Source organism: Lactuca virosa, chromosome 8 (assembly GCF_052849685.1).
Source record: "Lactuca virosa cultivar CGN04683 chromosome 8, Lactuca_virosa_CGN04683_v6, whole genome shotgun sequence".
In the NCBI taxonomy this organism is placed as follows: domain Eukaryota; kingdom Viridiplantae; phylum Streptophyta; class Magnoliopsida; order Asterales; family Asteraceae; genus Lactuca; species Lactuca virosa.
In genome coordinates, this window is record NC_136433.1 from 80903024 (window position 1) to 80919233 (window position 16210).

A 16210-nucleotide genomic window follows, 5' to 3' on the forward strand; every position below is an offset into this window, starting at 1 on the left:
ACGACATCCGAAAATTTGTTGATTATGCCAAGACATTACTTTTATCATTGCTAACATATATGTTGTTATCTTTCATTATCCGATCAAAGAAGGTTCTACAATGTAGTTCCCACTTTTGTATGGCCCACAAGACATCCCAAATCATGAATCTTGTGAGATCGTCCATGTTCACGGTAACCATTATGTGATGGTTGATTTACAACGAGGGCATCCAATGCCTACATTTTTGTCATATTGGCTTATATACAGATCAGAACGTTCATTCGGGAAACATTATATAGTGTTCGACTAAATATTTATGTTCTGCATAATACGCATAATGCATCGTGCAATTGTAATACTCAAACCGTTAGTATATATTCGATGATTAATAAAACAAACTTTTCTTTATTATTATTACTATTATTATTTATAATGTTTTTGTAATAATTATAATAATGATGAATAAATCAAATAAAATTAATAAAAAAAATAACAAAAGACAAAATAGACCAAATAAACAAAAATTAAATGTGTTTTTTTACTTTGTTTATCAAATGAAATTGTGTTTTTTTACCTTGTTTATAAGGTAACACGCCTATTATCTCATTAACTGATGCATCTCACTAATATGTCTAAAGTTATTATTATAAAATTAATGAGGAAGATATTGCTTAACACCTGTGAGCAATAGTAGAACCGAGTAACTGATAAAACATCTAACAAATTAAAAAAAAATCACATTATAGTATAGTGGTAGTTTCCTAACAACAACCTCATTGGACTTCAGGACTTTGAGCGCTTGAAGATTCCTCTCAGAACATTAGTTATGGCAACTAATAACTTCAGCAAAGAGTACGTGATTGCGAAGGGTGGATTTGGGTTGGTGTACAAAGCCCAAAACGAACATGGAATTATTGCAGTAAAGAAGTTGGATCCTAGGTTTGGGCAAGGAGAGCGTGAATTCATGATGGGGATAGCAATGCTTTCAGCTTATACACATAAAAACCTTGTTTCTCTTGTTGGATTTTGCGATGAGGGTGATGAGAAAATTCTTGTTTACAAGTATGAAAGTAATGGGAGCCTTGACCAACATTTATGTAGGAAAGATCTAGCTTGGATCCAACGTCTTCGAATTTGCTTAGATGTTGCCCAAGGGTTAAAGTATCTTTATAATGATATTGGAGCACAATATAGAATTTTACATCGTGATATGAAGAGCTCAAACATCCTATTAGATGAGAATTTCAGAGCTAAGATTTCCGATTTTGGGTTGTCCAAAGTAGCTTGCAAATGTGTCGTGTACGGTTCTTATCTCCAAAGTTTGTGGCACACCGGGATACGTTGATCCAGAATACTATAAACATGGCATTCTCACACAACAATCCGATGTTTACTCTTTTGGGGTGGTGATGTTTGAAGTCTTGTGTGGAAAGCTGGTGGGTGTGTCAAAGCATCTTGATGAGCCATTTTCAGCGGAATTACCTCAAATTTGTTACAAAGAGGGAACCTTAGATGTGATCATTGATTGCGATCTACGAAATCAAATGAACTCGGCTTCCTTGTGTACGTTTTCAGCCATTGCTCATCAATGCTTGAAGTGTCGTGGTCGAGATCGCCCAACAATGACTCTGGTTGTGGAAGAACTAAAGAAAGCTTTGGTTTACCAACAAGTTGTTTCCCCATAACAAGGTTTATAACGTTCTTAGCTTTTATTATCTTTTTTTCCTTTCATAATGCTTATTGTCAACATCAAGTTTTATTTTATCGAAAACTGCAAAAATGTTCCCTGTGGTGGGAGAATCTAGTATTTTATTAGAAGTCATGTTAAATGGTATGTTCCAAATTACAAGTTCAAATACATTACATATAAATTTTGGGCCAGTATCATCCGAACACTCAACTTGGGGAAGTGTGGATCCGCCATTGGGGTGGGTGGATGTAGTGGGACCTTTCTCATTTTAATGATAGATACATATTTAAAAATTTTAAAAGTTAAATCAAAGGGTATAATAGTCTTTTTAGTTTGGGATGAGTACAAAGCCACAACAAAACTTGCAATTTCCAAACTTGTTGGACCGTGCCCAAAGAAAAAAGCAAACCATAGGGACCTTTTTTTGTGTCTAGTTCATGTAAATTTTATTTTCTATTTGATTGTTTTTACAGGCATCAAGTGGAATTTTGGTTGGAAGTTTTCCCACACCCGAAGCTCCTCCATATCTCGATGCCTACACACTTGTAGAGGGTAAATATAATCAGCTTGTTTGGCACAGCCGTATGGGGGAAATTGTTGGATTAGTGTCTAAGCCCGTAACTATATTTGGTATGTACTTGACCCGGTTGTGCATGGTCCTTTTGGGTTGCCTTCACCAAAGCAACTTGACAAGGTAATTTATGGAGAGAGAGGATATTATGATTTATCAATATTTTATAAGATTAATATATTAAAGGGGAAATCATATTATTTAATTAATATTAGTCGTAAATTAATTAAGAATTAATTTGGTGGCTAAAAGAGATTAATTAAATATAGGGGCTTAAACTGTCAAATGTGTGATAGTTGGATTTTGGGCTGGGAAACCTAATGGATTAAAGGGAGAACAAAATTATGATGAGATTCCATCAAAATTTCGTCCATAGGCCCCATTCCAGAAGGTTCCATGGGCTGCTTAGTGATTAAGTTGTCCATTAGGGTTTTGACTGAAACCCTAGCAACCAACAGTATAAATAAGACCCCTAGCCTTCAATTTTCGGAACTTGATTCTAAGAGAACCCTAGGGCCAAAATTTAAAGCCTCCTCCCTCTCTCATATTGCCTTCTTGCTTGTGTGGTGTTTGTAAGCCATTAGAGGAGTTACACTTGTGACTCTAAGCTCCAAGAAGAAGAAGATCTAAGATTTTGAAGAGGTAAACATCTAGATCTGGTATATCTTGATATTATTCGAAATATGTATGCTATACTAGGGTTTGTAAGTCTTTGATACAATGCATGTACAATAGAGAAAGCTAGATCCAAGCATTAGGGTTTGCATGAGCACATACGAAAGTTCTTGTGTATAAAACCCATCAGTGGTATCAGAGCCTTGATTGGTTTCTGTTGTATGTGATGCAATGATCGTTTGTTAACTGAAAAATTGTTTTTTCTGCCTCTGCCCGACTCGACTCAGCGAGTCACTAGTTGGACTCGGCGAGTCCAAGTAGTGACTCGGCGAGTCCGGTCGTCAGACAGAGGAAAACTCGGGATTTTATGCTGTTTTGCTGAAAGGTAATTGCCAAAATCGTTTTTGTATGACAAAATCCGAATTTTATTGTATTTATGAGATTATCCTTACCAAAACAAAAGATAATTACCAATTAGTTAAATAATAAATTCCTTTTATGATAAAATTTGATTATTTGAATTGATTGATCAATTATCTTGCATGAAATTGGATTAGGTCAAATATAGATAATCACTAAATTGATTGTTTAATTTAAATTATTTATTTGATCCTTTATGTTTTGAAAAGTTCAAAACTTGCCCTCAAGTTTTGGAATTTAAATTTTGATTAAAAGTTTAATTTTGAATTATTTAAATTTCAAACCCTTAGAATTTTACAAGTTTAAAATTCAACCTTATACTTTATTTATTATAAGATTAATATATATATATATATATATATATATATATATATATATATATATATAAGAATAAGCTAGTCTTATCGCTAGTAGGCCTCATTCACGAAGTCGGTCTATAAGGGGGTATAAGGTTGCTACCTATAAAATGGCGCTTAATGGGTGTCCACTCTCACCCACCGCTTCCTTGATTGGTGGAGGGTCGTTAGCCGAACGGATAGGATAGGACACTTAATTCCTCATTATAAGTATAATGAATATTACAAAGTAACTAAATGTTTTTCAAATTCCCAATCTTAGTTACTTTAGGGTAAAATGTGAAAATGATGCTATTCCATGGAATTAAACTTTGTACCCTTGTCAAACGTTAGTGGAGCGCGTGTGGTTAACCGGCACATTAATTTGGGGTTGACATTGGTGGCAAAGGGTGGCTCGATGTTTATCATAGATCAATGGAACGTGCGTGGTTAACCGGCACATTGATTAGATGATAGTGACATTGAGTGCACCATGTTGGTTCGCATGGTTATTCACACCTTATTTGTGATCCTCGGTATCCCAGTCACAAACTTGAAGGGCATATCGAGATTGAAACATGTCATTGAAAAGTTCAATGAATCTCAAAGATCTAGGAGTTTTTCAAAACATTTAAAACATAATCTTCTTTTGTTTTTCATGGTGGAAAACTAGTGAATCGTCATTCACTTACCTTCAAATTATTTGCTTTTAGATTACGGCATCCCTTTTCTAAGTTGTAAATAATGTTGTTGGATCCTAGCCCTAATTTCTCATTTGGGTGATTAATTAGGGATTCATTCATTCTAATCAAACTTGTCCTTTTCCATTTTCAGATGTCTAACGCAAACAACAACAACACTCCTGCAGCTACTGGTGGATTCTCACTCATGAATTTGTGTGGGAAAGTGATCTTTAATGGCAACAACTTCAACGAGTGGATCCGAAACATTCGGATGATCACTCGCTACGAGGACAAGGAGTATGTCCTCGACGAGAAGCTTGAAAAGATCAATCCAGAAACTGCCACTGCTGAAGAAATCGCTGCCTTTGAGGCACATGAGCGTGATGCTACGAAGGTTCATTGCATCATGCTCGCGACTATGAATGCAGAACTCCAAAAGTCCTACGAGGACATGTATCCATTCGAGATGCATCAAGATTTAATGGATAGGTACCACCAAAGCGCGAGGCAAGAGCGCTATGAGATCATCACTAACATGATCACCGCTAGGATGGGGAGTGGAGAATCCCTAACCTCGCATCTGCAGAAGATGAAGAGGTATGTTGATCGTCTTCTAAAGTTAAATGGTAACTTCGATGAGGATTTGGCTATCGACATCATCCTCCACTCCTTGCCTCCATGCTACAACCAGTTTAGAATGACCCACCACATGAACAAAGAAGAGGTCACCTTGAGCAAGTGTCAAGGGTTGTTGAGGACTGCTGAGAGCAACCTAAAGGATAAATCTGTTGCATTAACTCCTACTGATTCGGCCCCTGTGTTGGCAATTGGGCAAGGAAAGGGTAAGAAGAGGAAGGCTCCTTCCGAGAGCCACCAAAAGGGAAAGCCCCGTGATGGTTCATCCTCTAGTGGAACCAAAGCAGGTTCTGCTAAACCCTCCTCTGACCCTAAGGAAGTAGAGTGTTTTTATTGCCACGAGAAGGGCCACTGGAAACGAAGCTGTCCTAAATATCTGCAGGACATTAAAGATGGGAAGATAAAGCCCACCTTTGCAGGTGTGTATTCTATTAAATCTAACAACTCATCACTTGCTACTTCATGGGTTCTTGATACAGGATGTGGTTTCCACATTTGTTCTGATTTGCAGGGACTAAGAGAAAGTAGGGAAGTGGAGCATGGGAGGATAAACTTGGTCATGGGAAACAGAAGATCGTCACCTGTCACCAAGATCGGAGTTTATTCCTTAGTGTTGAGTAATAGGTTAGGGTTAGATTTAAACAATTGTTGTTATTCGCCAGATATGGCAAGAAACATCATTTCTTTTCATGGATTATATAGACAAGGGTTTAGATATTCATTTGATAATAGTAATGGTTCTATTAATGTTTATCTTGATGGTGTTTTCTATTTTAATGCACTACCTTGTAATGGAATATATGAATCTGTGTTGGTTGTAGACAACTTAGGAAATGATGTGTTGAATATTGATTCGTCTAATAGTTTAGACAAAGCATGCTTGTGGCATTGTCGCCTTGGCCATGTCAACAAGAAACGCATAGCCCAACTCCAAAAGGATGGAGTGTTGGAGTCATTCGACCTTAGGGACGATGACACGTGTGAATCTTGTTTACTTGGGAAGATGACCAAGTCACCCTTTACTGGCACTTGTGAAAGGGGTGAGGGTCTATTGGATCTCATACATACAGATGTATGTGGGCCCTTTAGATCCACCACAAGGGATGCTTGCCGCTTCTACGTGACTTTTACGGATGATTATAGCAGATATGGATATATCTACTTAATCAAGCACAAGTCCAAAACTTTTGAAAAGTTCAAAGAGTTTAAGAATGAAGTGGAGAATCAGCTCGGCAGGAAAATCAAGATGCTTCGATCTGATCGAGGAGGAGAGTACCTAAGTCTTGAATTTCACGACTATCTAAAGGAATGCAGAATTGTTTCGCAATTGACGCCTCCTAGGACGCCACAATTGAATGGTGTGGCTGAGAGACGTAATCGGACCTTGTTAGACATGGTTCGTTCTATCATGAGTCGGGCTTCGTTACCAATAGCTTTCTGGGGGTATGCCTTAGAGACTGCCGCCCATATCCTTAACCTAGTTCCCACCAAGAAGGTTGCCAAGACACCTCACAAGATGTGGACAGGGAAAGCTCCCTCGTTGTCACATATCAAGGTTTGGGGTTGTGAAGCTTTCGTAAGACGAGAGACTCACGACAAGCTCGAACCTCGTAGCGAGAAGTGTTATTTCATCGGGTATCCACAGAAGTCCTTTGGCTATCTCTTCTATAGACCGAGTGACAATGTTGTCTTTGTTGTGAGGAGAGGGGTTTTCCGAGAGAGAGAGAGAGAGCTCATAAGCCGAGGGGACAGTGGGAGGCAAATCGATATTGAAGAGCTTCAAGAGTCGAGCAATGAAGGAAACTCTAACACTCAACCTGAGGAGGAAACTCCTGTTGAACCTGTTGACGAGACCTTACCTCTTAGACGTTCCAGTAGGGCTAGTGTTCCACCCCAGTTGTATGGATTCCATATTACTACCGAAGGGGATACATTTATTAGTGATATTACACTGGTAAATTTGGACGAACCTAGCAGCTACAAGGAAGCCATGACAGACCTGGAGTCTGCTAAATGGAAAGAGGCAATGGACAGTGAGATTCAGTCTATGTACGACAACCAAGTTTGGAATTTGGTTGATAATGTACCAGGTCGTAAGACGGTCGGGTGCAAGTGGATCTTCAAGAAGAAGACGGACATGGATGGGAAAGTACACACTTATAAAGCACGATTGGTTGCAAAGGGCTTTACTCAAACTCCAGGAGTTGACTATGATGAGACCTTTTCACCAGTCGCGAAAATAAAGTCTATTAGGGTGATGCTCGCAATAGCTGCATTTCATGACTATGAAATATGGCAGATGGATGTTAAAACTGCTTTCCTTAATGGGAAGTTGGCTGAGGATGTTTACATGAATCATCCAGAGGGTTTTGTCGATGCGAAGCATCCCAATAGAGTGTGCAAGCTTGAGAAATCCATTTATGGATTGAAGCAAGCGTCTCGCAGATGGAATCTTTGTTTCGACGAGAAGGTCAAAGAGTTTGGTTTTCTGCGAAGCGAAGATGAGTCATGTGTATATGTCAAAGCCAGTGGGAGTATAGTGAGCTTCCTCGTATTGTATGTCGATGACATACTACTCATAGGAAACAACATCCCAACCTTGCAGGAAGTCAAGTCCTGGCTTGGGAAGTGCTTCGCTATGAAGGACCTCGGAGAAGCTGCATATATTCTGGGAATAAGGATAGTAAGAAACAGGAGTAAGAGACTGATAGGACTCAGTCAGGATACATACTTGGATAAGGTGCTAAAACGGTTTTTTATGGAAAATTCCAAGAAAGGGGAGTTGCCAATCCAAAGCAATACCAAGCTGAGTAAGAATCAGAGCCCGAGTACAGAGACAGAGATAGCTGAGATGAGCCGAGTACCTTACGCTTCCGCAATTGGCTCAATCATGTATGCTATGACTTGTACTCGCCCTGATGTGGCCTTCGCTTTGAGCATGGTCAGCGGATATCAGGGAAACCCTGGTAGAGCTCATTGGACTGCAGTTAAGAATATTCTTAAGTACCTTCGGAGGACCAAGGAATGGTTTCTAGTCCTCGGTGGGAGTGATGACTTAAGGGTACGAGGGTACAGTGACGCTAGTTTTCAGACGGATCGGGACAATTACCGATTGCAGTCTGGTTGGGTCTTTACCCTTAACTGAGGAGCAGTGACTTAGAAAAGTTCCAAGCAGGAGACTGTAGCTGATTCAACGTGTGAATCAGGGTACATTGCAGCGAGTGAAGCATCAAAGGAGGCAATATGGTTAAAGAACTTCATTGAAGACCTTGGAGTTGTTTCATCCATAAAGGAGCCTGTGGAGATTTTCTGTGATAATGAAGGTGCGGTTGCCTTGACCAAGGAACCAAGGGATCATGGCAGGTCCAGACATATCGACAGAAAATATCACTTCATAAGACATCGGGTAGAAGAAGGACTCCTCATAGTAAAGAGGGTATCATCAGAAGATAACCCAGCAGATCCCCTTACAAAGGGACTGAGTAAGGTTAAGCACTTGCAGCATGCAAGGGGTATTGGGCTGAAAGACGATATAAGTTTAGATTAGATAGATAGGAAACATGTAATAGATAATTTGTACTTGACATTTGATGAATAAATAAAGGTGTATTATTTATGAGTAAAGTTACTATCTTGTGTTGATTATTTATCTATTGTTTCAATTTTGCATGTTTTGACTTCCTGAATAATAAGATTGTTCAAACGGTCCACAATCGCTCATATGTTGGAAGTAGATGTGAAAGAAGACTGTCATGAATTTGTTTGTAGATTGTCTAAAAGGTTTTGGGCATGACAAAGGTTTGCTGCAAAGTTCATGAGTGCTTATGAATTATGATTTGAGCATTGGAATAAACCCGCGCTTGCTGGTATCACTTCATGGAATTTATCACAAGTGATCGCAAGACGATAATATCTTATAATCTTAAAACTTAGAGATATGGTTATTGTTTGCTGGTTAGTTATACATTGATGATGTGTAAACGCATCAGTAACTTGATGTTATAAAAAACATCGTCGTGCATGATTTGATTGGTAGATAGTAAAAGCATATGAGTCGAAGTTTATCTATTCCTTTTATTCTAAGAGGATAAAAGCGATATCTGGCCACTTGATGATTTGGTTTGACTTATGTGCCGGGCCCGGTCAGGACGAAGTTGATGTGTTCAACTAAGTTTTATGTCAAACACATCAGAGATCAAGGAAAAATGTGTTGAACAATAAGTATGACTATGTTCCATGTGATCGTCAGCATGATATCTAGAGCAGAGGATTATACGATCCCTTATCTAAAGGACAGGATTTTGATCAGAGTTGACAGCAGCGTATAAGAGCTACGATTGCTAACCGGATCCGGAAGTCGTATGTGAGATATAGTTATCAGACTTATCCAAGTGGGAGACTGTTGGATTAGTGTCTAAGCCCGTAACTATATTCGGTATGTACTTGACCCGGTTGTGCATGGTCCTTTTGGGTTGCCTTCACCAAAGCAACTTGACAAGGTAATTTATGGAGAGAGAGGATATTATGATTTATCAATATATTATAAGATTAATATATTAAAGGAGAAATCATATTATTTAATTAATATTAGTCGTAAATTAATTAAGAATTAATTTGGTGGCTAAAAGAGATTAATTAAATATAGGGGCTTAAACTGTCAAATGTGTGATAGTTGGATTTTGGGCTGGGAAACCTAATGGATTAAAGGGAGAACGAAATTATGATGAGATTCCATCAAAATTTCGTCCATAGGCCCCATTCCAGAAGGTTCCATGGGCTGCTTAGTGATTAAGCTGTCCATTAGGGTTTTGACTGAAACCCTAGCAGCCAACAGTATACATAAGACCCCTAGCCTTCAATTTTCGGAACTTGCTTCTAAGAGAACCCTAGGGCCGAAATTTAGAGCCTCATCCCTCTCTCATATTGCCTTCTTGCTTATGTGGTGTTTGTAAGCCATTAGAGGAGTTACACTTGTGACTCTAAGCTCCAAGAAGAAGAAGATCCAAGATTTTGAAGAGGTAAACATCTAGATCTGGTATAACTTGATATTATTCGAAATATGTATGCTACACTAGGGTTTGTAAGTCTTGGATACAATGCATGTACAATAGAGAAATCTAGATCCAAGCATTAGGGTTTGCATGAGCACATAGGAAAGTTCTTGTGTATAAAACCCATCAGAAATATGGTAAAACATCCATCTAGTATTCTCCACATGATGTAAGAATGATCGCTACTATGTGGGATCTACCAAGCACTTGAGTGCCACGTGGTATTTAAGGATGACAATCGTGCATGATATCGACCATACCAATCATGCACTTGAGTGCCACGGTTCGACCATCCACATGAAAATGGACACATTGCAACTGATGGAATACCCTCTGCAAAAAAAGTTAAAATTAACATGAGTCCCTATGGTTTGATTTCGCCGCACTGGATGTCCCTCAGCCTAACCCCCATTTATTTCCACTGTTAAAGAGAGTCATGTGGCCCTCACATGATCAATCATTTCCTTTGTGAGCCATCTCATTCATAAGTAAAAAGCTAAGAGAGTTTCCTTTCCTGCCCTCTTCATCTCTTTCTTCCTTCTCCTCTCTCTGCAACTGCTTCATGAAGCTATTTTGAAGATGGTGATATGTGCATGTGGTACCCAAGCAGTAATATTGGCATCTTGAATCTCAATCCAGGTAGGAGATTCTGGTTTTGTTCTCAAAGTGGAATCAATTGTAGTTTTGTAGGATGGTTGAGCCCCCCAATGTGTCTAAGAGCTGTAGAAGTTATTCCCGGTTAGTTAGGTCCATGAATGAGTTCCGCCAAGTTGTGCAGATGCTAATTAACAAGTACAAGTATTTGTTCTTTGGTTCATGGGTTTTGTTCCTTGTTGCCTGATTTTTTAGCATCTAATGAAGGATTAGGTGTATTTGGGGTGATGTACGTTTTCGAATGGAAAAGGGGGTTCTTTTGTTGTTGAAACTGTAACAATTGTCTTTAGTTTTATGATATGTTTATCAAGTTTAACTTGTCTGTGAATGACTTTTTTGGTACTTGTTGGATATCATAATGCAATGAAAAATGTTTACTTAATTGAACTTGTTTCTATTTACAATTGTTAAATTCATAAGTACAATATGTTGTGTGATGTTTATACATGTATAGTAACATGATGAGTCCTTACAGTGATTTTATTGTGAACCAATACATGATAATTTTGAACATTTTGTCAATAAAGTATCCATTACGCAAGAAATTGACCATTTCCATAAATGAGTCAAAAACTTGTCAACATTGTCAGGTTTTGTGACCATATTGATAGCAGCATGAGCATACCAATTTAAACAAGGAAAACATAACAATGTAAGTTACAACAATCTTGTCTACATTATAGGTCTATCCCTTCCACCAAGCAGTTTGGAATTGAACGTTTCACAGATGTTTATTAAAATATTTGTATGTGGTCTCCCTGATATTATTGAAAGTATAATAAAGCAAGCCATGTAATCAATTTCAATAGTTTTGACATGTAAGGTAAGAAATGGTATATACCAGAGAAATTGCTCTAAATCATGTTGCCATTAGAGGACTCTGAATCACGTTGGGCATGGCTCTGCTCATGGTTTGTTGAACATGTTGTCGTTAGGCGTAAATAAAATCTTGATAGAGGACTTTGAATCACTTTGGATAGGTGTTACAAAATTAACACCCGCAATACAAGAAACATGTTCAACAAACCATGAGCATTTAGAGATAACAAGGATACCATCGAACCAAAGCATAATCAAATTATGGTCATAGTAATAGCATATTCTTAAAATACATCATTGATCATCCCTTAATCCCTCCAATGGTTTATTAATTTTGCCGCAGCTTCCCACTGACTCTATTTAACAAAAATCTATTATTGTTAACCTTCTCCAAAGATTAAACCTTTTCAAAAGCTTATTTATTTTAAAAAATTATCATCATATCTATCTAAATTTATTATTTTGAAACCCCCTCTAATTTTTCGTTTCTGAAGCTCTCGTTTTTAGAAATACAATGCCACAAGTAAATTAACAAAACTAAAAGAAAACTATGTTGGGTTGTTTCGCAACAACTTGAAATATGATTAAATTAATAGGTATGTAGTTTACAGTTTTTTTTAATGATGAAAATATTATATAAACAAGTCACTGTAGGATAGCTTTATTGAAAATGCCAAACAAATACGTTGAGCTTTTCAAAATTGGAAATTTCAAGGAAACTCGTATCTCTTTATATTAAATTGGAAATTTCAAGGAAATTCACTTCTCTATATAAAATTGGAAATTTCAAAGAAACTCACATCTATCTATATAAAGTAAATTTCATGTGCTCAAACCACATACATACAATATCAATAATCAACATACATACAATATCAAAAATCAACATATTGATGGCATCTTCATCATCTTCTCCTTCGGCTCTGGTCTATTCTTCTCAGGTGTGGAAGTATCATGTTTTTATTAGTTTTAGAGGAGAAGATACTCGTAAGACTTTTGTGGATCATCTCTACATAGCTCTCGTAGAAAAGGGGATCTACACTTACAAGGACGATGAAACACTTTCTCCGGATGAATTAATTGGTGCATCTCTTATGAAGGCCATCGAAGAATCACAAATCGCCGTCATTGTATTCTCTAAAAACTATGCAGATTCTTCATGGTGCTTAAATGAGCTTGCATGTATTATGAAATGCAGGCAAATGAAAGGCCAGATTGTTATGCCCATATTTTATGATGTTAATCCCTCTGAAGTACGAAAACAAAAACGAAAATATGAAGAAGCATTTGCCAACCACGAGTTAGAGAACAAGAAGAAAATTAAATCTTGGAGACAAGCATTTCTAAATGACCCTTGGGGATGGCTCTCTGCACCACGAGAACAAATATGGAAAGTCCAAGAAGCCTTGGCCAAGCATGAGCTGGAGAACAAGACCAAGATTGATTCTTGGAGAAGAGCACTTGTGGATGCAAGTAACATTTCTGGATGGGAACCCCAACACATTGCCAATGGGTAATTTTCTTCTTTGTTTGTTCACTTTTATACTTAAGATATGTGTGCTCTACTACAAGACATTTATACGTATACCTTCTAAGATTTTAAAGGATAAAGCCAAGTTATTGATGGTAAAATACATGGTTTTAGAGAACAACTAGTCATGGACATCTATCCATGTAGTTATACGTGTACTATGCAATAATCTAATAACAATATCTATATTTTAGAAGGGAATCAACAACTATGATTTGAAGTTGTTCTATTAGCCATTTTGAAAACACAACTGGTAATACAAAGTGATGATAATAAGTAGGTTGGCATACAAATATTTTATTTATTCTTGATGACGTTGGTGGCCTTAATTAATAAACTAAGGCTTTAACTACATTCACTACTACTGGATATAAACATTTGCTAAGAACTCACAAAGCAACATTGTCTAACAGTAGTAGTTTATGATAAGGCTATTTGTTAAAGTATGTGCTAATGACCCTTATATATTTAATTTACAGGCATGAGTCAAACTCCATTAAAAATATTGTTGACACAATTTCACGCAGGTTGCATCCAATAAATTCAAGTGTGGATGAAGTCTAGTTCGAGTACAAGCTCTTAGCATAATAAGTTGTTTGACTCTTTTTCTATTAGGTCTTATGTTTAACAATATAGCTAGGTTAATTTTAGATAATGTTAGTATTTGTAGTATTATTTATCTTTCTTTGTAAATACAAGTTTCCTCTCAATATTGAATTACTTTTAGTCAGGGTCGATCCGTCGATTTTAGGGGGCCTATGCTATAAAATGGGCCCCAAAATATAATATTTTTACTTATAATTAAAATTCATTAATTCTATAATAATTGACTAAATTAAAAATTGAATACAGAACAATATTAATAACAATGTGGATTTGAAAAAAAATAGAAGATTAAAAAAATGTGGAGAATTATGAATTGTAATTACTAAGGGAGAGAGAGAGAGAGAGAGAGAGAGAGAAGCAAATATGGTTCTTGTTCCCTTGCCTGTCGAAATACCAAGAACTCAAACAAATTAATTGTAACATCCAATTTTCACAACCAAAAATTTTCATTTTATTTAAGTAAATCTTCTCAATTATAAATCTGTTATGGAGAAAACCATTTATTCCAAATACATTTATAAAAATCAGAGTAATATTAAAGCGTGGAATCTTCATTATTGTTGATGAATGTGTACAGTCACGCCTTCGCCTTCCCATGATGACCGATGATGCCTGAAACAATAAACAACTGGGTAAGCACAAAGTTTAGTGAGTTTCCCCCAAAATACCCAATACGATAAACATACGAATGCATATTGGCCGCTCTTCGGGCCTTCGGCCTGACTGGACCGCCTCGCAGGCCTTCAGTCTATCCGGGCCGGAATACTAGGGTTTGTTGGTCTACAGTCTCAACCCAACCGCTCCTCCCGAGCCTATGTGCCTTCGGCTTACAGCCGACCCACACCAGTTATCTTGGCCTACAGCACAAAGCAGGACAGGCTCAACCCACCACTACTGTATGTCGACATATAAACAATCAAGGATCAAATAGGCATATAATATAGGCAAACATCAATCATGCATGTCACTACCGCCTACTAGTCCTCTCACGGCATACAGTCCCGCTACCAGCTAACCTCCATGAAATGCGTAACTATTAGTAACCAGAAGTGAGATAGCCACCCAAACAGATGATCCTACTCTAGAGCCACAACCAAACAAGGTACAGGCAAGAAAGCCTAGATCAAGAGTTCTCAGGCTATCCTACATGACCACAGACAGTCCCTAAGGTACTCAACTAGATGTTAACCAGCAAGTACAGGTAAACATACAGATATACAGATCACCACCGCATAGCAACATCATATATACCAAAATACAAGTCTAACAGATCACTAAATCATAACAACATACTAAATACCAACAATCTAAGGAACGCATAACCGTATATACTTAGAGGTGAGATAGACACCCGTACATGTGATCCTACTCTGGAACCACAACCAAACAAGGAACAAGTAAAAGAGCCTAGATCAAGAGTCCTCAATCTATCCTACATGCCTATATACAATCCTTAAGGCGTCCTTCTACTAAAGATAACCAAAACTAGTGGGCCGATATTGGTGTCTTCGACCCATGGGGACAGCGAGGTGAAACTCACCTGAAATGAAGAAACCCAAGAACACTGTGATACGCTCTTTGCTACAGCGGATCCACTAATGTAACACTTGTACCCTGGTGTGTACCTTATGGCCCTTTATTTTTGGAAATATGCATTTTAGTCCTTGGAGTAGTACGTGGGGCGTACCACTTGGTACGCTTAGCGTACTAGCTGAAAAGCCAGTATGCGGGGTGTACCACTTGGTACGCTTAGCGTACTGAGTTGATGGTGAGTCGGGACCCCGGTCACGTACGATGGGCGTACGTGGACTTTAACGAAACCCTAATTAGGGGTTTTGCACCCTATATAAACATCCTTATTCATTAAGGGTTGCCTCCTTACCAGCCTCTAAAGCCTCAAAACCCTAGAAACAAGTCTTAGCCTCCATTATTGAGTGTTTGAGCCCTTGGAGAGAATTTGGTGTTCATTTTTTGCATTTTGAAGGAGTTGGAGAAGCTTGAAGTTGCTTAGCATGGACAGAAGGTCTTGGATCCAGAATCACCACTCCTTTTGCAAAGTTTTAGAGGAATCATGTTCTCATCTTGACTCTTAGTTGTTTAGATCTCTTTTTGGGATGAATTATCATGCTTTTGGCCATTGTTGGGTGGATTGTTGTATTAAGACGTCTTAAGGACTTATCCTTTCAGTTCTAGGTTTATCATGGGCTCCTTAAGCATAAAGGTGCCAACTTTATGAAGTGTAGGGCCTCATGCATACATTAAGTCACTTATTAAGTCCTTTTTGAGCTTAAGAGTTTCATTTAGCCAAATATGGACATAAAGTTAGCAACTTTACGTGGTAATCCAGCTTAAGGAAGTGAGATCTATATTCTAGAGTGAAGTCTTAATGGGTTAAGAGCTGAAATGAGAAGGTGGCTAAACTGGAAGAGTATGTTGGACGTACAAGCCCTTGAGCCAGTACGCCTAGCATACGTGGCTAACCCAAAAATCGCCATAACTTCAAACGGTCGTAACTTCTTCGTTCTAACTCCGTTTTCAACGTTCTTTTTATCCAAGGAAAGGTGTTGAAGAGCTATACAATATTATTTAAATATCTTGGGCTAAAAGATTCTCTAAC

General features: G+C 37.9%; 2 protein-coding genes across 2 annotated transcripts; both read left to right on the forward strand.

Moving 5' to 3' along the window:
* Positions 1-808: 808 nt before the first annotated feature.
* Positions 809-1667, forward strand: LOC145130544 (putative receptor-like protein kinase At5g39000). The gene is made up of 2 exons (XM_079065325.1): positions 809-1301; positions 1402-1667. Exons 1-2 carry the CDS (start codon positions 809-811, stop codon positions 1665-1667), a joined length of 759 nt encoding a protein of 252 aa, XP_078921451.1.
* Positions 1668-12321: 10654 nt separating this feature from the next.
* Positions 12322-13597, forward strand: LOC145128736 (toll/interleukin-1 receptor-like protein). Its single transcript, XM_079063540.1, has 2 exons — positions 12322-12969; positions 13467-13597. The coding sequence occupies exons 1-2, from the start codon at positions 12350-12352 to the stop codon at positions 13549-13551; spliced, it is 705 nt and encodes a 234-aa protein (XP_078919666.1). The 5' UTR covers positions 12322-12349; the 3' UTR covers positions 13552-13597.
* The last annotated feature ends 2613 nt before the right edge of the window (positions 13598-16210 follow it).